The following is a 16,831-nucleotide window of genomic DNA, read 5'->3' as shown; positions in this document are numbered from 1 at the left end:
CCGTGGCTTGTTATATAAAGCAGGCAGACAGGCATCAAGGCCTTCAGTTTCTGTTCGATTGAACGTTAGAATGGGCAAAACAAGTGATCTAAGCGACTTTGAGTGTGGTATGATCGCCGGTGCCAGGCACGCCGAATCCAGTATCTCCTGGGCTTTTCACACACACAACAGTGTCTAGGGTTTATCGAGAATGGTGCGACAAACAAAAAACATCCAGTCAGCGGCAGTCCTGTGGGCGAAAACAGCTTGTTGATGAGAGAGTTTGAATGAGAATGGCAAGAATCGTACAAGCTAACAGGCGGGCCACAAACAGACAAATAACGTTGCAGTACAACAGTGGTGAGCAGAACGGCATCTCAGCACAACTCATCAATCCTTGTCACAAACTGGCTATTGCAGCAGACTCCCAATCACGGCCGGTTGTGATACAGCCTGAAATCAAACCAGGGACTGTAGTGACGCCTCTAGTACTGAGATACAGTGCCTTAGACTGCTGCGACACTTGAGAGCCCTATTTGGTAGGGGTGGTATACAGAAGATAGCCCTATTTGGTAAAATACCAAGTCCATATTATGGCAAGAACAGCTCAAATAAGCAAAGAGAAATGACAGTCCATCATTACTTTAAGATATGAAGGTCAGTCAATCCGGAAAATGTCAAGAACTTTGAAAGTTTATTCAAGTGCAGTTGCAAAAACCATCAAGCTCCATGATGAAACTGGCTCTCATGAGGAAAGGAAGACCCAGAGTTACCTCTGTAGAAGAGGATAAGTTCATTGGAGTTAACTGCACCTCAGATTGCAGCTTAAAAAACAGACACATCTCAACATCAACTGTTCAGAGGAGACTGCATGAATCAAGGCCTTCATGGTCGAATTGCTGCAAAGAAACCACTACTAAAGGACACAGATAAGAAGAAGAGACTTGCTTGGACCAAGAAACATGAGCAATGGACATTATACCGGTGAAAATCTGTCCTTTGGTCTGAGTCCAACTTTGAGATTTTCTATTACAACTGCTGTGTCTTTGAGAGACACAGAGTAGGTGAACGGATGATCTCCACATGTGTGGTTCCAATCGTGAAGCATGGAGGAGGAGGTGTGATGGTGTGGAGGTGCTTTGCTGGTGAAACTGGTGAAAAGCAGCCAACAAGTGCTCAGCTTATGTGAGAGCTCCTTCGAGACTGTTTTTGAAAAGCATTCCTCATGAAGCTGGTTGAGAGAATGCCGAGAGCATGCAAAGCTGTCATCAAGGTAAAGGGTGGCTACTTTGAAGAATCTCAACTATAAAATATATTTAGATTTGTTTAACACTTTTTTTGATTACTACATGATTCCATATCTGTTATTTCATAGTTTTGATGTCTTCACTATTATTCTACAATGTAGAAAATAGTATAAATAAAGAAGACCCCTTGAATGAGTAGGTGTATCCAAACTTCTGACTGGTACTGTATATGTAAAACATAAATACAAAAATAACAAATGTTTCCTGATACTTCTTATATCTCTCAGATATAGGACAGACACTTCAGAACAAACTTCCTTTAGTTTTTTTGGGAGGGACTATCTGTTGTTCCATGTAGTGAATCTGTTATTTAATGTGTTTGTATGGGCTAATAGCAGTCCGCACCAACATGTTTTGCATCACATTGTTTTTATATGGACTACCGTTCAAAAGTTTGGGGTCACTGAGAAATTTCCTTGTTTTTTAAAGAAAATGTAAAAAATTGTTTAAAATATTAAAATAACATCAAATTGATCAGAAATACAGTGTAGACATTGTTAATGTTTTAAATGACTGTTGTAGCTGGAAACAGCTATTTTTTTATGGAATGTCTACATACTGTAGGCGTACACAGGTCCATTATCAACAACCATCACTCCTGTGTTCCAATGGCATGTTGTGTTAGCTAATCCAAGTTTATCATTTTAAAATGCTTATTGATAATTAGAAAACCCTTTTGCAGACACCTCACAAGTCCTCATCTGGCAGCTTCATTAAATAGTACCCGCAAAACACCAGTCTCAATGTCAACAGTGAAGAGGCAACTCCGGGATGCTGGCAGAGTCCCCTGTCCAGTGTCTGTGTTCTCTTGCCCATCTTTTATTTTTATTGGCCCATCTGAGATATGGCTTTTTCTTTCCAACTCTGCCAGGAAGGCCAGCATCCCGGAGTCGCCTCTTCGCTGTTGATGTTGAGACTGGTGTTTTGCGGGTACTATTTAATGAAGCTGCCAGTTGAGGACTTGTGAGGTGTCTGTTTATCAAACTAGACACTCTAATGTACTGTTCCTCTTACTCAGTTGTGCACCAAGGCCTTCCACTCCTCTTTCTATTCTTCTATTCAGCCCGTTTGCGCTGTTCTGTGAAGGGAGTAGTACACAGCGTTGTATGAGATCTTCAGTTTCTTGGCAAATTCTCGCATGGAATAGCCTTCATTTCTCAGAACAAGAATAGACTGACGAGTTTCAGAAGAAAGTGCTTTGTTTTGGGCCATTTTGAGCCTGTAATCGAACCCAGATACTCAACTAGTCTTAAGAAGGCCAGTTTTATTGCTTATTTTATCAACACAACAGTTTTCAGCTGTGCTAACATAATTGCAAAAGGGTTTTCTAATGATCAATTAGCCTAAAATTATAAACCAGGATTAGCTAACACAATGTGTCATTGGAACACAGGAGTGATGGTTGCTTATAATAGGCCTCTGTGCGCCTTTGTAGATATTCCATAAAAAATCTGCCGTTTTGCGCTACAATAGCCATTTACAACATTAACAATGTCTATGCTGTATTTCGGATTAATTTGATGTTATTTTAATGGACAAAAAATGAGCTTTTCTTTCAAAAACAAGGACATTTCTAAGTGACCCCAAACTTTTGAACGGAAGTGTATATATTTTTTATACTTTAAGAGGTCTTAAAATTCAAAAACAAATAGCTAAATGATCCTTGGTATGACCTTCTTAAAATAATTTCCTGTTGCTGCATGATTCTTTTCCTGCTGTAGCAAATTGGTAAATGCTGCAGATGTCAGCTCAAGCATCTCAGCCAAGAGGGGAGAGTTCCTCATGTATTCAGAAGGCTGTTGATTGACTTCACTGGCTTTAACCTCATTATCTGTCAAGTGGGGATTCACCCTAGTCCCTAAAGTGCAATCCTCTTCAGTTAGTCAGCTACACCAGAGATAATGATAAAATGTGTAAGCAAGGTATAGATGCGGTAAAGAGGTCAATTGAACTCGACAGGGAAAGGGACGTGGAGGAAAGATCCCGAATCTCCCCCCATCAAAATGATCCTACATTTAGGCTATTGTTTATATGTGTATTACACACTATGTTGAGGTAAAAATCGGATAATAATGTTTGTATGGATGTCAACCCCAACACAACATCATCAGTACCAATCAGCTGCATTTCATTTAAAAACAACTTTGACTACCACTGATTTTTGTACATTAGCTATGTTAACCAGTTTACACAATAATGAGATTATTGTGGATGGTCAGATTGATAAAATAATTTGATTAAAACGTTTACATTGATTCACTGATGTGGTCATCCTGTCTGGGTTGGCGTCCCCCCCTTGGGTTGTGCCATGGCGGAGATCTTTGTGGGCTATACTCGGCCCTGTCTCAGGATGGTAAGTTGGTGGTTGAAGATATCCCTCTAGTGGTGTGGGGGCTGTGCTTTGGCAAAGTGGGTGGGGTTATATCCTTCCTGTTTGGCCCTGTCCGGGGGTGTCCTCGGATGGGTCCACAGTGTCTCCTGACCCCTCCTGTCTCAGCCTCCAGTATTTATGCTGCAGTAGTTTATGTGTCGGGGGGCTAGGGTCAGTTTATTATATCTGGAGTACTTCTCCTGTCCTATTCGGTGTCCTGTGTGAATCTAAGTGTGCGTTCTCTAATTCTCTCCTCTCTCTCGGAGGACCTGAGCCCTAGGACCATGCCCCAGGATTACCTAACATGATGACTCCTTGCTGTCCCCAGTCCACCTGGCCGTGCTGCTGCTCCAGTTTCAACTGTTCTGCCTTATTATTATTCGAACATGCTGATCATTTATGAACATTTGAACATCTTGGCCATGTTCTGTTATAATATCCACCCGGCACAGCCAGAAGAGGACTGGCCACCCCACATATACTCTCTCTAATTCTCTCTTTTTTTCTCTCTCTCGGAGGACCTGAGCCCTAGGACCATGCCCCAGGACTACCTGACATGATGACTCCTTGCTGTCCCCAGTCCATCTGACCGTGCTGTTGCTCCAGTTTCAACTGTTCTGCCTTATTATTATACAGCAGTTCCACCCCATGCTGGTCATTTATGAACATTTGAACATCTTGGCCATGTTCTGTTATAATCTCCACCTGGCACAGCCAGAAGAGGACTGGCCACCCCACATAGCCTGGTTCCTCTCTAGGTTTCTTCCTAGGTTTTGGCATTTCTAGGGAGTTTTTCCTAGCCACCGTGCTTCTACACCTGCATTGCTTGCTGTTTGGGGTTTTAGGCTGGGTTTCTGTACAGCACTTTGAGATATCAGCTGATGTACGAAGGGCTATATAAATACATTTGATTTGATTTGATTTGCATGATTTGCAAGAAGAACGATTTCGCTAATAATCCTGTTTACATGGATACATTTGAAATCATGCAAAAACGTTTTACCACAGCAACCATTCATATTTGATTCCCCACCTGTCGGGCACGGTTTTCTCCGGTACACAGCAGGCGGGAGGAGGGGGTGATACCGTGTGCACAGTATCGCTAATTAGCAGGCTTGCTAGCTCAACAGGAACCAATGGGATGCTTGAGGTGGGGCGTTCCTGTAGATGCAGGAATGCCCACATGCAGGAACGCCCCAAATTGCAGGCTTCAGTTGCACACTATTGCTTTAGCACAAGTGAAGTGAGTTCGGAAACAACTGAATGTATGCATCTTATAAAGGCAAAAGACACTGTCTCCCGATGATGCCACCTGCCGACCACTAGCTATTTTGGTACACAGCAGGGGGAGGCGGGGGTGACACTGTGCTAGCTAGCTTGCTAGTTAGCTAGCACATGGTGTCGTGCCCGCCTCCTGCCTGCTGTGTACCGGAGTCCTCCTTAGGACAAACTGGCTAAGCTAACACACAGTGTCCTTTGCTCCTGCCTGCCGTACACCTGTCCTCACCTGCCGTTAGCAGAACAGTACCTGACAGGCGGGGGCTAAGGACACTCTAGCGGTGTGTACTAGCTCGCCTCTTCTTCTGTGGGGTTTACCGGCAGTTGGCATGCAATGTTAATAAGTCCAAAAATGGATGTAGCAACTGCTGACTGCACTTTTAAGGTGTGTACATGTCCTAATAATTGGACAGAATGCTCAGAAAACCATATTTTTTAAATCGTTGAATGCTTACTTTGGCCAATTTAAGTAAAGTGTTTACATGACTATTACATAATCTGCCTACTGCCATAATCAGTTTGATATTAAATTATTACTGTGCATGCAATTGACCCGTTTACCTATTTGCTGATTATGTCAAGAGGAATGTATGACAGGAATGTGGACAGTGCATGTATCCAGAGAACATGCCCGGGCATGTCGATGAAACTGACAAAACGCTGAGGACACAGGAACAATATCATGGAGTTGTGAACTATAGGGCATTATGGTCAATTGCAGGAAGAGAAACACTGTGTTTTAGAACCAACTGCATGTCCTCAGTTAATCCTATTAAATATTCAGACCCCAAAAACATAAAAGATAATAACACCAGCCTCATAACAATTTTAAAAGTTATATTTTTGAATTCAAAACAGACAGAAGGGAGATCATTGTCCATTCTCGTTGTAGCTTGTCACTGAAAGTTAAACAATGGGGGCAAATGTATCTCTGAGGAGTCTCTGTTAGTCAGCAGTAGGAACATATCCCATGAATCACACTGTCAGCCCAATGAGCCCCTAGTAAACTACCAGCTTAGAATCCTTCATCATTTATGTTTGTAGGGGTACCAGAACAAAAACACTATTGATATCAGTATCAACCACCAGGGCCAAGTAAAACATTACTTTTGCTCTCCGCCCAGAATCTCCAGTTCTGTGCAACCAACGCCAACTTTTCTTTTAATTTCCCAATAGTCTATTTTCTGTATTTTATTTGGAATTATAGGACAGCATTTGACAAGCAATACATGTATTATTAATCCTTATTGCGTACTAATATTGTATCTCCATTGAACATATGGAGATGGGGCGGCAGGGTAGCCTAGTGGTTAGGAAGGTTGCAAGTTCAAAACCCCGAGCTGACAAGGTACAAATCTGTCATTCTGCCCCTGAACAGGCAGTTAACCCACTGTTCCTAGGCCGTCATTGAAAATAAGAATTTGTTCTCTCTAGTTAAATAAAGGTAACAACAATAAAAAAAACACATATGTGCCGTGTTGCACAGAAATGATCAATAGCAGGGATTTAGGGTCCAATTCAATAAGATCCGCTTTAGCCGACATCCGCATAGCTAATGTATTGATGGTGTTGGAACTGTGTTAGAGCTGTTAAATCCACAAGTGGTTCCTGGCATTATACCTAAAGCGGACAATACCATTGGCTGCAGTCGTATTCAAATAAATCCAATGCAGTCTTGTTTACAAGTTGGAACACTGGAATGTAAGATAAAACATATACATCTCGATTAAGCTGATAGAAATCCTTATTTATATTGATTTTTCAATTAGACTGTAATTATTTCTATATACTCTACACTTTCTCATTGTGAACTTCTAACTTGAGTATGGCGGGTGTGGCTTTGTGACAATGAGAGTAGCTGCTCACCAATTTGACGGCTCCAAGCAGTGTCTGCAAGCAGTTCCACCTCCTACACACCTGGTGTCTGCTATCGCTGGTTAATGCTTTATCTGTTTGAATCTAGGTCTTAGTTTTTTACTCCAGACACTACATACTATGCCACACCATTGAAGTTGGCAAAGAACAGTTTAATGAGAAGCCCCTGATATACCTGGCAGTGACATGTATCGTGTGTCCTGATCTTGTCTACATTCTAATCTCTCAACAAGATAGTAACAAGATAGTAAAATGTCTCTTATCCGTCCACTGTGAAATATTGTCACCAGATTTCCTGGTCCCTCCATGTATAGAAATCATTTCAGATTCTTACAAAATAATATGTATCTATTTATTTTGACACATATTGATCCCCTAAATCAAGGGCGTCACCTGTCAATGATTTTAGAGGACACACAGTGTACGAATAAGAGACCCATTTAATACCATGTGTAGGTGCAACAGCTATAATGTGGGCATCAAAATGTGGATAAGTTCAAGAGAAAGTACCCATGTTATGTTAACACCCAGTATAAACAAAGCTTTTAAGAACTGACTGTGATTCGAACTTCATGACCACCTCCGGAGGTTGTCGGGTGAGTTGATTGGATGGAAGCTCAGTGGGCAAGGCTTAGAGTGACAGGTCAGTGAGTGGAGTTCACAGGTGAGAGTCAAATTGTAAGAGGCCTTGCAGGAGGCAGGTTGGAGGTGGATGGAGGGTGTTACGTGTGGGTTGTGACCCGCAAGGTTTCCAGTTCAAATCCCATTTGCGACATTTGTTTTCCAGCCTTACTCAAAATTCTTACCTAAATTACATTTCTAATCTACCAACTTTTTCAGTTTCTAACTTTCGGGCTGAACAGCTTTAAACATGTGGGAAAATGTAACTGGTGCCCGTGGAGGACCAGGAAACCTGCTTACCCTGCCTTTCTAAGGTCTTTGAAAGCCAAGTTAACAAAACAGATCGCCGACCATTTTGAATCCCCCTGTACATTCTCCGCGATGCAATCTGGTTTCCGAGCTGGTCATGGGTGCACCTTAGCCAAGCTCAAGGTCCTAAACGATATCATAACCTCCATCGATAAGAGACAATTCTGTGCAGCTGTATTCATAGGCCTGGCCAAGGCTTTCCACTCTGTCAATCACCACATTCTTATTGGCAGACTCAACAGCCTTGGTTTCTCAAATGACTGCCTCGCTTGGTCACCAACTACTTCTCAGACAGAGTTCAGTGTGTCAAATCGGAGGGCCTGCTGTCCGGACCTCTGGCAGTCTCTATGGGGGTGCCACAGGGTTCAATTCTCAAGCCGACTCTTTTCTCTGTATACATCAATGATGTCGCTCTTGCTGCTGTTGATTCTCTGATCCACCTCTACGCAGACGATACCATTTTGTATACTTCTGGCCCTTCTTTGGACACTGTTAACTAACCTCCAGACGAGCTTCAATGCCATGCAACTCTCCTTCTGTGGCCTCCAACTGCTCTTAAATGCAAGTAAAACTAAATGCATGCTCTTCAACCGATCACTACCCGCACCTGCCCGCATGTCCAGCATCACTACTCTGGACGGTTCTGACTTAGGTATTTGTAGATTCCTATTTCACAACAAAGCCTCCTTCACTCATGCTGCCAAACATACTCTCGTAAAACTGACTATCCTACCAATCCTTGACTTCAGCGATGTCATTTACAAAATAGCCTCCAACACTCTACTCACCAAATTGGATGCAGTCTATCACAGTGCCATCCGTTTTGTCACCAAAGCCCCATATACTACCCACCACTGCTACCTGTATGCTCTCGTTGGCTGGTCCTCGCTTCATATTATTCGCCAAACCCACGGGCTCCAGGCCATCTATAAGTCTTTGCTAGGTAAAGCTCCGCCTTATCTCAGCTCACTGGTCACCCTAGAAGCACCCACCCGTAGCACACTCTCCAGCAGGTATATCTCACTGGTCACCCCCAAAGCCAATTCCTCCTTTGGCCGCCTTTTCTTCCAATTCTCTGCTGCCACTGACTGGAATGAATTGCAAAAATCACTGATGCTGGAGACTCATATCTCCCTCACTAACTTTAAGCACCAGCTGTCAGAGCAGCTCACAGATGTACACTCACACCTGTACATAGCCCATCTGTAAACAGCCCATCCAACTACCTCATCCCCATACTGTTATTTCTATTTTTGCTCCTTTGCACTGCAGTATCTCTACTTGCACATTCATCTTCTGCACATCGATCACTTCAGTGTTCAATTGCTAAATTGCAATTATTTCACCACTATGGTCTATTTATTGCCTTTACCTCCCTTATCTTACCTCATTTGCACACACTGTATATAGACTTTTCTTTTTCCTATTGTGTTATTGACTATGTTTGTTTAATCCTGTGTTGTTGCTTGTGTCGCACTGCTTTGCTTTATCTTGGCCAGGTCACAGTTGTAAACAAGAACTTGTTCTCAACTGGCCTACCTGGTTAAATAAAGGTGAAATAAATAAAAGGCACTAGGCTAGGTACTTACTGGAAGGTCACAGATTCTAGTCTTGTGGATTCCCTTTCTCAAAAAAAGGCATATTTATAGTCCTTGCATTAAGATGCGCTTTTCATGATCTGATCAAGACAACCCAATCATTATTTGTTCAATTGAAATGCATTCCTGCGTTTGATCTTGTCATGCATGTTCCACAACAGTAACTTTCACACCTGTGCTTAGCTGATTTCATTCTCTCCTTGTGCTGATAATGGCTTGACATGACAGAATATCAGTTTTGGCCTTTATTTTAACAACCAAGTTAGTGTGCTGCTCTTACATACGTGTACAACTGCAGTCATGTTTATGAAACAATTGGTACGGAGACAATCACTACAAAAAAAAGTTTAGCATAATATGTATGGTTATGGAAAATGTTTAGGACAGAGACAAATGCTTTGAGGTGGTGGCCCTCAAACAAACACAAAACATTGGTTTAATATTTTAATTAAAAAAAAAAAAAGTACTCAAGGTTTTCATGGTGTATTTACATAAAATCGAAAGACACCTTGGTTTGGAAGCAATGCATCATGGGGTATGTAAAGCCGAGATTGACAGGAGATTTAGTTCTGGTTTCTATCCACACAGCTAATCAGTGTACACTCAAAGTACTTGTGCCTTTTTAGATTTTAATATTTTTATATGTTGAATAACAAAGCGGTTATCAATGCTAAGAGGCAAAGAGAGATTTGACCCCATAATGAAGTCAAAATATATAAAAGGCAAACACATGCTTATAAAAGATAAAAGTTCCGATCTTTTCAAATATATACCAACCAAATATATAAAACACTGATTAAAATATAGAATCTGTAATTAAAAGATAACATAAGGCCCACAAAATAAATAAACAATAAATAAATAAATAATATAAATACAAAAAAAAAGTTGATAAATTTCAGATTGGGACATCATTAGAAACGGTGCAATTTAGGGCCAAAAAAAGCCTTTATACCAGTGTCATGCCAATGCTGGCAACAATCAGATTGGCATTAGAGTAGATTGTTTTGATGAAATTACCTTTCGGAAACACTGAATCTTAACGGTTTGGTTATGAAGCCCGAAAAGTAGTAAAGAAAACGTGTCTAGTTATTCATTCTAGTGATAAATTATTGGTGTCTTCGACAGGGTACGACTTCTCATGGAACCATATTTCATGTGGTTCATGTCTAACATGACTCCTGAACGTATCCTTGGGATATAACTTACTATATAATAAAATAGGCGATAATGTCGATAATATTACACAGATAACTTTACGTACTAACACAAAGTCAGACAGTTGAAAACAAATATGCACTATATGAACACAAAGGAACACTTTGGATAATGTAACATTTTACATGAATGTTTGGAAGGACAAAAAAAATCTGAGGTTGACTAATGTACTAAAACACAGTTGAAACAAATGAAAAGGCTCTCGCTATCTACCTTATTTCAAAATGGTGCTTCAGCTTTGATCCCCACAATGCATTACTTAGGAACCCACGGGTGTGTTGTTGAAAGACTGAACATGTGAGCCATATATTCAATCATTCATTCAGTACATATCTCCACAAATCATTCATTCGGTACATATCTCCACAATCATTCATTTGGTACATATCTCCACAATCATTCATTTGGTACATATCTCCACAATTTGGACTTGCAAATCATGATATTGGGAGCAAGAATCTTAAGAGTATTGCTTAACCAGAGATGACTAAATACATAAGTTACTTCTCATCTGACCATCTGGCTTTAGAAGAAAATGTGTTCCATTATATAGAACGCAATATATAGAGGATAGATATAGAGCATTCATTCAATAATGGGATGTATCACATGTCCCGAGACTACATCTAACAGTTACCCAATTATATGAAAATAATATCCAAATCAACTTTGACTTCATTCATGCTTCTAGTATCAATGTATTGATACAAGTTAATCAGATTACACATTCAACATTCTTCCTAGCTGATTGCCTTGGTAACCAATATATTATTATGATAGCTAATGGTCCAAGAAAAGCATTTAAAAAAAAAATCAATTCAAATGTTATTTTACCATTTAAAATCAACCAAAAGGTGAGTGGGAAAATCTTGAAAACCTGTCTAATAATATTTGGGTGTTGTGTTAGCTAGATAAATACTTTGTTGTATGCACCTCTGTTAGTAGGTTAGGACTGCATTACTGTAAATGAGGTGAAAACGACATGCCCATGAACACATAAGCAACGCCACCGTATGGAGCTTAGGGTTAGGAGCCAGTTCATACAGGGCATTATAGTAAATGCATACTATAGTGCTGGTGGATATGTTTGTTTTCAGAGTGGAGTAGAAATGTCAACAGGGAGATGAAAGTCGTGAATATATGGGCCAGAGGCATGCAGTTCCCATAAGCACACCAAACGGAAATGAAAGGCACCATTGATATTTTTCTCCATTGAAATACTGCGAACCATTGCTACATACTAGTTTATTCCACTTTCTTCCATGACATGAACACGTACACATTTTTTTATTTATAAAAGACTTTATTCACTACTTCGCTAAAATACGTTTATTTATTTATATATATCTTTTTTTATTATTTTCCCCGCAAATACTTTAAGTTATAGAAAATAAAGGTTTAATAGTGACATTTCTTTGAATCTGACTGAAGTATTTTTCTAAGCTATCTTTTTCATTTTATACAGCAATTGGATCTTGGTTGGAGATGACGCTGGATATCCTGGCTTGCAGGTTGTCCTGTGGGGAGAGTCGGAGTGCTAGGTTAGTCCTGCTGCCATCTGCGAGAGGTTCCACACTTATAGCCATGGGGTTCTGGAAGCTCAGGAAGGGTGTGTCCTCTCCCACACGCTCCTCCTCCATCTCGCTCTCCGTACTGCTACCTAGGTTGATGGACTCCTTGTTGTGGCCTGCTGCATGGCCATTGGGCTTTGTTCTATTGGCCCGACGGCCGTTGCTGTTCTTGGCAAGTTTCTTAGGAAGGCTCTGCGGGGGAATGGGCGTTACCGTTGTGGCGGAGCCGACCACCTCATACTCCTGCGTGGTCTCATAGTCGTCGTCCTCAACGATCCTCAGCGGGCTGGGCGGGGGGCTGTGGGCCTCTTGGCCGTGGTTGTAGTGGGCAGACTTCCTCTTAGACTGACTGATGTGGTGGTCGGGGTGCGGCTGGGTGGTGAACAGCAGGGGGCGCTCCTCCTCGCCAGAGGGGCTGACGGCCACAGAGGGGACCGAGGTGGCCAGGCTGGACAAGGGGGCCGACATCTCAGAGGGAGGGGAACCCGGGGTCACGGGAGAGAGCAGCTCCACAGGAGACAGGCGGGTTGGGGTGGTCATCGCTGACACATACCTGACAGGCAGAACCAAGAGAGAATCCTCAATCAATTAGGAACAGAAAACACAAGTGTATTCACTAATACACCACAACCAGAATCAGTAATAAGAACCCATTTTGTTAAAGTGGCTTTAGCTCCACTACATTCATGGTACAGTCTGAGCTATAGCTCATCACATGTATGGCTTTAGCTAAGTGAAATAAATCCATAACAATGGATTTTGTGTCCTATAGGTATGTACAGTCAAATTGTCAAGGGCACATCCGATGAGCGTAGGCTCCTTTAGAGTGAAACTCACCGGTCTCAAATAGTCTTTCATTTCTCACCGGATATCTACATGGTCTGGTTCAGGATACACATTCATTCATAATCCATTTCAGAAATCAGCTGTAGGACTGTATAGGCCTTTCTCCTGGTATGTGTGTGGAGGACAGAGACACTGAACTGAAGAGCACTGGCCAGTCATTAGGGTTAGAATTAGGGTTGTCTCCGTCTGCCCTGGCCAGTCATTAGGGTTGTCTCCATCTGCCCTGGCCAGTCATTAGGGTTAGTATTAGGATTGTCTCCATCTGCCCTGGCCAGTCATTAGGGTTAGTATTAGGATTGTCTCCATCTGCCCTGGCCAGTCATTAGGGTTAGTATTAGAGTTGTCTCCGTCTGCCCTGGCCAGTCATTAGGGTTAGAATTAGGGTTGTCTCCGTCTGCCCTGGACAGTCATTAGGGTTGTCTGCCCTGGCATGTCAGAGTGATGTGCACAGACGGGTTCTCTCAGACTCAGTCGACCTGTGACCTCAGAGACAGGTGTGCTACCTGCTGTGCTGTCTGCAGCTCGACTGACAACACAGGTACACCTGCGCTCATCAGCAACACATTGATTTACTAATGGGGACTTATGAAGTCATCATTGTCCATTAGCTTTGATCTAGGAGGGCCTGTGAAGTCTAAATATAGGACAGCTCATAAGGAGACCTCTGCTAATAAAAACACTAATTCAGAAGACCAAGATAACATGGCAATACCACAAATCTTGGATTCAATCTTGGTTTACTGTATATTCATAAATAAATGCCATAATTTATAAAATGCATGTTATTCTCTAAAAATGATCACCAAGTATAATCCTTAAAATATAGCTGATTATTCAGTGGATATCTCTGTACAACTCAGATAACTAGAAGTAGGGGACACCATCAATAATTACAAACCCTCCATTAGGTGTATGGGCTGAAGGGCGGTTGTAGTGCATAGCGTAGCGTAGCAACATGAGCTCCAGATGTCTTTCTCCTACCTCTCACTGTACGGAGAGTCCCTGTAGGAGTCTGGCGTGTCTCCAGAGTTCTTTAGGTAGGCACTCAGGTCTCTGGCGCCACCTGTGGCGTTCAGACGACCCCGGTGGCTGGGTGTGGCGTGACGGCTGTTCTCTCCCGATGACTTCACCAAGACAGAGCGGCTGTCGGAGAGGGCACTCTCGCTGTGGCCGTTACTCCAGCTGAAGAGCGAGAGAGCGAGACAGAGGAGAATGAAGAGGGGAGACAGAAGAGAATGAATTGCTTCTCTTAAATGAGGTCAAAACAATGGCCGCTTCCGACACTGACATAAGCTGTAAACACTGTAAATCATGTCTATTGCAGACCTGGGTTCAAATACTATTTGAAATCATTTAAAATACTTCAACTGGGCTTGTTTGAGCTTGCCTGGCTTAATGGACCAATGCTTACCCCACCCATCTGGCACTTCAGGCAGGCTAGAGCAAAAGCACAAAGTATTTTAATTATTTAAAATAGTATGTGAACCCAGGTCTGCTCTACTGTAATGTATAGTTAGAGACACTGGCCTATAAAAAAACCCACAAGACACTTTGACCTGCACATTGCTCTACAGGTTCTCTGGAAACCTCATCAATTCTCCCTGAGCCTTGGTTGTCCCATACTAGCTAATGACGCACCACTATACATTATCCCCTGCGGTTTTGCTTGTGCAATCTGAGATCACAGAACTGCAGTCCCTGGATTCATAAAGTGTCTCAGAGTTCTGATCTAGGATCAGTTATTTATTTTAAATCATCATGATTAAGGGGTAGGAGCCGTGGGACCTGATCCTAGATCAGCACTCCTACTCTGAAATGCTTTGTGAATACAGGCCATGGTCTTTGTTGAATCCAGTGAATATCACTGAGTGAGCGAGGTGATTTGCAGGCAATCGTGCAACAGGATGGGTAAATCATCGTATCAACCGCCGACTGATACCAACGTGAATGAATTGCTTTTCAAACCCCCCCAACAAACAGAAGGAAAGAGGAAGTGGCTAGGGGGGGAAACGAGACGGACTCCAACTAAGATAGCTCACAGGGCCCAGCGGTAATATGACACATAGGGAAAGAGGAAGTGGCTAGGGGGAAACGAGACGGACTCCAACTAAGATAGCTCACAGGGCCCAGCGGTAATATGACACATAGGGAAAGAGGAAGTGGCTAGGGGGAAACGAGACGGACTCCAACTAAGATAGCTCACAGGGCCCAGCGGTAATATGACACATAGGGAAAGAGGAAGTGGCTAGGGGACGAGACGGACTCCAACTAAGATAGCTCACAGGGCCCAGCGGTAATATGACACATAGGGAAAGAGGAAGTGGCTAGGGGGAAACGAGACGGACTCCAACTAAGATAGCTCACAGGGCCCAGCGGTAATATGACACATAGGGAAAGAGGAAGTGGCTAGGGGGAAACGAGACGGACTCCAACTAAGATAGCTCACAGGGCCCAGCGGTAATATGACACATAGGGAAAGAGGAAGTGGCTAGGGGGAAACGAGACGGACTCCAACTAAGATAGCTCACAGGGCCCAGCGGTAATATGACACATAGGGAAAGAGGAAGTGGCTAGGGGGAAACGAGACGGACTCCAACTAAGATAGCTCACAGGGCCCAGCGGTAATATGACACATAGGGAAAGAGGAAGTGGCTAGGGGGGAAACGAGACGGACTCCAACTAAGATAGCTCACAGGGCCCAGCGGTAATATGACACATAGGGAAAGAGGAAGTGGCTAGGGGGGAAACGAGACAGACTCCAACTAATTTATTTTACCAGGCAAGTCAGTTAAGAACAAATTCTTATTTTCAATGACGGCCTAGGATCAGTGGGTTAACTGCGTGTTCAGGGGCAGAACGACAGATTTGTACCTTGTCAGCTCGGGGGTTTGAACTCACAACCTTCCGGTTACTAGTTACTAGTCCAACGCTCTAACCACTAGGCTACCCTGCAGCGGTAATATGACACAATGAGAAGGAGATAAATAGGACTTTAATCTAAGAAACATTATTACAGTATCTTCTTAAGAGCCAGTGCTATAGCTCATCACTTTTACAGATGGAAGGAGAGGAGGCAAGAAATCTGTCTTGTAGTTTCGTATAGGATTACCTTTGACTGGAGGTGTGGGTGACCGTTGTGGACTGATGTGCTGATGATGTGTACAGGCTCGTCGAGAAGGATGTTTCCGTTTCCTTCTCGATTACATGCTGCGCAGGCAATGCATTTTTAGACACAAATTGCTATAAGGGAAAACAAAATCAAGCGTCAATAATACGAAATCACATCATGCATGCTTATAAAGAAATGTGCAGATACTGTAGCTAACATGCCAACAAATGTACGGTGCATTCGGAAAGTATTCAGACCCCTTGACTTTCTCAACGTTTTGTTGTTACAGCCTTAATCTAAAATTGATTAAATAAATTGTTTTCCTCATCAATCTACACACAACACCCCATAATGACAAATCAAAAACAGGTTTTTCGAAATCTTTGCAAATGTATCTTTTTTCTTCTTCCATTGATCATCCTTGAGCGGTCTCTACAACTTGATTGGAGTCCACCTGTGGTTTGGAAACGCACAGACCTGTCTATATAAGGTCCCAAGCCATGAGGTCGAAGGAATTGGCAGTAGAGCTCTGAGACAGGATTGTGTCGAGGCACAGATCTGGGGAAGCATACCAAAGAAAGTCTGCAGCATTGAAGGTCCTCAAGAACACAGTGGCCTCCATGATTCTTAAATGGAAGAGGTTTGGAACCACCAAGACTCTTCCTAGAGCTGGCCTGCCCGGCCAAGAACTGAGCAATCGGGGGAGAAGGGCCTTGGTCAGGGAGGTGACCAAGAACGCGATGGTCACT

At 42.7% G+C, this 16,831-nt stretch overlaps 1 protein-coding gene across 9 annotated transcripts in view; it reads right to left on the bottom strand.

Annotated features, from left to right (window-relative positions):
• Positions 1-9,570: 9,570 nt before the first annotated feature.
• nrg1 (neuregulin 1) overlaps positions 9,571-16,831 on the bottom strand; it is a 155,328-nt gene continuing 148,067 nt past the window's right edge. For all 9 annotated transcript variants that reach the window (XM_042302664.1, XM_042302665.1, XM_042302663.1 and 6 more), the window contains 3 exons: positions 16,083-16,213; positions 13,955-14,155; positions 9,571-12,680 (listed from right to left, as the gene is read on the bottom strand). In XM_042302664.1, the coding sequence (XP_042158598.1) occupies positions 12,014-12,680; positions 13,955-14,155; positions 16,083-16,213 (999 nt within the window). In that variant the 3' untranslated portion in view covers positions 9,571-12,013. The remainder of the gene's footprint in view (positions 12,681-13,954; positions 14,156-16,082; positions 16,214-16,831) is intronic.

This window comes from Oncorhynchus tshawytscha, linkage group LG20 (assembly GCF_018296145.1).
Source record: "Oncorhynchus tshawytscha isolate Ot180627B linkage group LG20, Otsh_v2.0, whole genome shotgun sequence".
Taxonomy (NCBI): Eukaryota; Metazoa; Chordata; class Actinopteri; order Salmoniformes; family Salmonidae; genus Oncorhynchus; species Oncorhynchus tshawytscha.
Note: the sequence above shows the minus strand (reverse complement) of the source record. Positions and strands in the feature narration are given on the sequence as shown.